Source organism: Bradysia coprophila, unplaced genomic scaffold, assembly GCF_014529535.1.
Source record: "Bradysia coprophila strain Holo2 unplaced genomic scaffold, BU_Bcop_v1 contig_232, whole genome shotgun sequence".
NCBI classification, from domain to species: Eukaryota; Metazoa; Arthropoda; class Insecta; order Diptera; family Sciaridae; genus Bradysia; species Bradysia coprophila.
The window spans coordinates 4,299,326-4,305,000 of record NW_023503493.1 but is presented as its reverse complement, the minus strand read 5'-3'; the positions used below and the strand labels follow the sequence as shown (position 1 = coordinate 4,305,000).

The following is a 5,675-nucleotide window of genomic DNA, read 5'->3' as shown; positions in this document are numbered from 1 at the left end:
ATTCAGGTTAACAAACATTTTTAAAATAAATTCTTTCGCCTGTTTCGCATTCTTCTTTTCTCCTGAAAAATTAACAAAAATTAATTAAATCAAAATACATTTTAATCTGCAGAACCTTAAACAGACAGCAAGTTTATAGACAGTTTTAGTCTCGGATCTATTACTTCATTTGATCTACATTACTTTAAAGAGATCGATTTCAAATCTTTTACTCCCGAATCATACCATTTTTCTGGACAATCATTGCAATCCAATCATACGTTCGCGATACCCAAATTTAAGTTTAGTTTTTATTGAACTTACCGTCAAATTCCGGAAAATAATCAACCAAATTCGAATACATAATCTTCTCTTCGAGCAGATCCGTCTTGTTGAGAAAGAAGATAATCGACGAGTCAACAAACCATTGAGATTTCAGAATGTAGTAGAATAGTGATTTACTCTCCAGCATACGATTCTTTAAGCGGGTTCATCGGAAATAAAGAAAGAAAACCGAAATAAGAATAAATAAGAAATTTTTGAATTCAAATCCTATATTTACCACACTCTCTGATTCACACAAAACCTGATCGTATTCACTTAGGGAAGTTAAAAAAATGATTGGATCGATGTTCTCGAAACAGTGTATCCATTTCCGTCTCTCCGATCTCTGTCCGCCGACATCAATCATTCTTAAAAACGGAAAATTCAATTAATTTCAAATTGGTACCGGTCCATCGACTTCTTATAACTTATTCCTTGGGTAAATCGTTGTACGATGTATTACGAACATTCATTGGTTTTCTTACCTAAATACTACTGAATCCAGGTCAAAAGTATATTCAACGATACCCGTTGTCGACACCCTCGACCTTAAAATGTCTTGCTGCGTTGGCAAGTAATCGGATGCAGCGATTCTCTCGACATTTGTAAAAAAGTATTTAGCAGAGTCGGCTAACTGATACTCTCTTCGGCGGTAATAGCATTCCAAAACTCCGTCATCAGCCCAGAGACTATTTATTGCTTCAACATACCGTTCGTCGAAAGACCGTAACGATTCGTACGCGACTGATGCAATAAATTCAGCATGTTTCTAACGGAATTAGTTATACAACAACAAAAATTAGGCAATCGTGTCGGCGGTGGGATATTATATCGAGACCCTTTTCAAAATAGTTTCCATGAAAATACGATGATCAGATGTCGATCACTCCAATTTTAGTGGTCTAACAATTTTCGGATTTTTTTTCATTTATTTTTTTGAGTGACTCGTTGAAGTACATTGAACACACATTATATTGAATAATGACACATCCAAGTAGCACTCATGGGTATGAATTTTATGATGATAGCTGGCAACTTATTCCACCATATTATGGAGCTACTGATTATGAGTGAGTACTCAAACTAATTGGCATATCGATGTAATATTAGTGGCTTAAATATCAATTGGATTTTAAAAAAGATTGATGAATATGAAGTGAGTGAGTGGTGATCATCCAAAAATAATTGGACTACTACTTCAAACTCGAATTGAATTAGAAAAAAGTAAAACGTTTTTATCGATTCACTTTTAATTTCGATTCAATTTAGTGGACAATTAACTCTATTGGCTAGAACATCAACCAGGTTTTATACTTTTTATAACTAAAACAAATTCTTAGATTTGAAGTTTTCTAAACTGGCCGCGATAATTTAAATCCATTTAAAATCATTAAATTTTAATCAGACGATTTATGACCTTCGGTATAAGACTTGTGCGCTTGACAAACTGTTTGTTACTTCTTCTGTACAATCTATTCTCTGCTGTTTGATACTTGTTCTTTTACTTCACTACTTTCAATGAACTTTTGGTTTACAAGACAGCGCTAGCCAGAATTTGTTGTTTTTTTTTTAAACAAATGAATACTAAATCCGAAACGGGACGTGTGGAAATAGCGAATTATAAGAAAAATGAATTTTCATTGATTTAGCTTCATCATCATCATCACTTAGCTTCGGACGAGGTTTTTTTTTCGTATCATGCATAAAACTCATCGTCAGAATTCTCCAAACGAAGTTAAATCAATGAAATTTCATTTTTCTTATAATTCACTAATTGGCTTTTTCCCAAATCTGCATTTTGATATTCAAATGAATTACACATCGACTGTAGTTCATACATTTTATGTCAGATTTGACTGGAATGGCTCATTGCCAACATCAGAAACGATTGGAACTTATAACGAATGGCGCTTTGTTTCACAGTTACCCCTTCGTTTCATTGTTTGTTAACTGTATTCCGATTTTTTTAATGTGCTTCCATTGTCTCAGTTATCTCACCTGACTTATTTTTTTGGCTGTGCATAAATAAGCGTGACATTCAGATAATGAAAGAGTGAAAATTGTGAACAAAATCCTGTCAAGAAAACCACGGTTAAGATCTTTGCAGTATAGGAACAAAGTCTATATGGGCAGCCTAAATCAACAGCACAAATTGTAAGAAAATAGTGAGTCTAAATGGATCTGAAGCTCATCTGCTGAATCTTTCCGTAGGTATTAGAGTCAGAAAAACATTTTGATTTGAGTAAATAGCTACAAAACGTTTTAAAGGAGAAACAGGTATTTTCCTCGAAAAAGGTATTTGTTTACCAAGAGGACAAAATCTAGTGATAAAAACAACCACATTTCGCCACTTGTTGCATAATAGTCTTATGTGACCGAGTAATAATAACTATTCTTGCAACGGCGGCTCTTCGAAAAGTGAACTTTTCCATGCGTCATTTGGGTGACGTTCGAATGGCCTTTTGTTCTCTGTTTTCCCATAATTTTTTGTCACTGAGTGACCAAACGGATTTTCATTTATACTTTTTGTCACTCCCTTTGAACCATTAACCACAAATAAAAATTATGCCCTGACCAAGTTTCAAACCCCCGACACCAAAATTTCACGAAAATTGAAGCCATCCACCACGCAAAAGTTCCCACACTACAGTGAGCAATAAAAATATTGTTTTTCCGATTGTTATACGCTGCAATTACGCTGCGGTTTACACTGTAATCCCTTATTCACCACAGTCTAAACAAGGGACAGTCCAGCATAATTGTTGATTATATCAACACAAAGTTGGTCGTGTGTTTACAGCTATCCCTGATTTTAAACAATACAACGAAACCGAGATTTGTGCTAACGCTGTAACTTTCAGCTTGGTGTGTCATGTTGTGGTATGCGATCTTAGGAAAGATGTCTACTAGACATGATTAAAGTAGAATAATTGGAACAAATTACGGTTCATAGCATCGTCACTTGTGCTACGATTTTCTTTCCATACAAATTTACCCGAACAAATTCATTTTTGCGTAAGCAAATCACCATTCGCTACCTTATAATAAAAATGACGCGATAAATCATAAAAAAATCAATAAAAATCACAACTATCGGAAAAGTGGTTTCTCCTTCTGAAATTATATTAAGAAGAACTTATTCATGCAAAATGTCACATAGTAAGTAAAATACAATCCTTAAATATGATGAAAGCACAATTATTTAAAAAAAAAATCAAAAAAACGATAGGACGAAAAATCAGAAGAAAATAGTATATTTCATCACTAGGATCTAAAAGGTGTGTTTTCGACCCAGGTGGTGAAAACGTCTAAGTATGAAAGCGACGCGAAGCGGAGTGTAGAAAAAAGATAAACTTCTGAACGACAACAAAACATACATAAAAACATCAAGAGATCCCACAAACAGGATAGAAACAAAAGTGAACAACCTAATAAACAACTGGCGACTAAATAACAAAATCGACGACGAGAAAGAGAAATACCTAAAAACGCACAACAGTGTAGCCCCAGCGGTATACGGCCTAGGAAAGTTACACAAAAAGAAACCTAACGAAGACATCCCGCTCCGGCCTGTGGTGTCAACGATACAATCACCGACCTACAAACTGAGTAAGTTGATAGCAGAAGTTTTAGGTAACATAGACAATGAGTCACCGTACCACGTGAAAGGTAGCTGGCAATTCGCTAAAGATATCAAAAACGCAAACATACCCGATGGATACAAACTCATTTCATTAGACGCCAAATCACTTTATACGAACGTTCCAGCCGCTCTATGCACTAAAGCAATAAAGAAGAGATGGCAAAAAATCAAGCCACACACGTTCCTCACACAAAAACAATTCCTAGAGGCAATCAACATCATCACCACCGAATCGTATTTCAGATACAAAGACCATTTCTACCTCCAAATATCAGGGCTAGCCATGGGAAATTCAATATCCGGCTTCCTGGCAAACATGGTAATGGAAGATTTGGAAGAAACCACGATTAAAAAACTACCTTTCACGATACCATTCTACAAAAGATATGTCGATGACATCATCGTGGCTATACCAGAGAATGAAAGCCAAACCATGATGAACCATTTCAACAACCACCATCGGAATCTAAAATTCACTGTAGAGGAGGAAGTCAGTTCATCGATAAATTTCCTGGACATGACCCTGAATAGACGCAATGACGGAAAGGTCGACACGAAATGGTACCAAAAATCCATAGCTTCCGGAAGATACTTACATTTCCAAGCCCACAACCCGATGACACACAAAAGAAATGTCGCAACAACACTCACCGACCGGGCCATCGCTTTGACAAATCCACAAGACCGACCAAAAAGCATCGAAAGAGTAAAAGAACTTCTGACAGGAAATGGATATCCAGAACCGTTCGTTTCGAACATCATAGCGAATCGAGTCGACAAATACTACAACAACTGCAGAATAAAAAGCGACAGAAAGAACCGATTCATATCGGCACCATACGTTCCCGGTCTGTCCGAACGACTGAAGAAAACGCTGAACAGATACGATATGACGTTAAGCTGCAAAACGACAAATAAAATTGGCAACATCTACACACGAACGAAATACAAGATACCTAAAGAACAAAAATCGAAAGTCGTATACCAGATCAAATGTCAAGACTGTAACTGCACATACATTGGCATCACGAAACAGAAATTGAAAGATAGGATGACAAAACACAAGAGCGATGTCCATCTGAAGAAACAACAGAACACCACCGGACTAACACTCCATGCAGTAAACAAATCCCACACGTTCAATTTCAATGACGTCACGATACTCGAACAGATCCCGAACTATTGGCAACGTCTCATAGCAGAAAAAATGTACATACACAAGACGCCGAATACAGTCAACACACAAACAGATAAATCAGGTCTACACACCTCATACGTTAACCTGATGAAAATACATCGAACAATGAACATAGATCGCCAAAACGACAATGCTAACAACACTGCGCACGACACTCAACCATAATTTTCATGACACCTACACACACGCAAGAGTTTGACAAGTGAACAGCTGAAATGACTCCGATAAACAAGTGTTTTGAAAATCCTGTGATAAGCTCATAGAGCAATGTTTAAGCTAATTTATCTATTTATCCTAATTTATTTATTTAATTGTAATCCAAGTCCAGTTAGTTTTTTAAATTTAAACCAAAAGCGCATGAAGAGCATAGCTCAACCGATGTAAATGTGATATTATTGTATAGAAGAAAGGTAAACAAAGTGTGACAATTTTGAATGAAAAGAAAAATAATTTCCAATCCAATGCAATGTCTCTCCCCGTAGCCTGATGATGATCCAAACGCGGATCGAAATATAGCGATTTAACATAGAA

The 5,675-nt window shown here is 36.1% G+C and overlaps 2 protein-coding genes across 2 annotated transcripts in view; one reads left to right on the top strand and one right to left on the bottom strand.

The window, feature by feature from the left end:
* Window positions 1-3,177, bottom strand: part of LOC119077189 (guanine nucleotide-binding protein G(q) subunit alpha-like) — a 3,475-nt gene extending 298 nt beyond the window's left edge. Inside the window, exons 1-5 of the mRNA XM_037184371.1 lie at window positions 3,127-3,177; window positions 789-1,072; window positions 542-671; window positions 304-457; window positions 1-62 (exon numbers count right to left, since the gene is read on the bottom strand). The exon at window positions 1-62 is cut by the window's left edge and continues 49 nt beyond it. Of these exons, the coding sequence (XP_037040266.1) occupies window positions 1-62; window positions 304-457; window positions 542-671; window positions 789-1,072; window positions 3,127-3,177 (681 nt within the window). The remainder of the gene's footprint in view (window positions 63-303; window positions 458-541; window positions 672-788; window positions 1,073-3,126) is intronic.
* Window positions 3,178-4,262: 1,085 nt separating this feature from the next.
* Window positions 4,263-5,309, top strand: LOC119077188. The gene has a single exon (XM_037184370.1). It carries the CDS (start codon window positions 4,263-4,265, stop codon window positions 5,307-5,309), a length of 1,047 nt encoding a protein of 348 aa, XP_037040265.1.
* Window positions 5,310-5,675: the final 366 nt, after the last annotated feature.

Excerpts from the sequence above, each read along its gene's own strand:
- LOC119077188 (XM_037184370.1), top strand. The coding sequence starts at position 4,263 with ATGGTAATGGAAGATTTGGAAGAAACCACGATTAAAAAACTACCTTTC.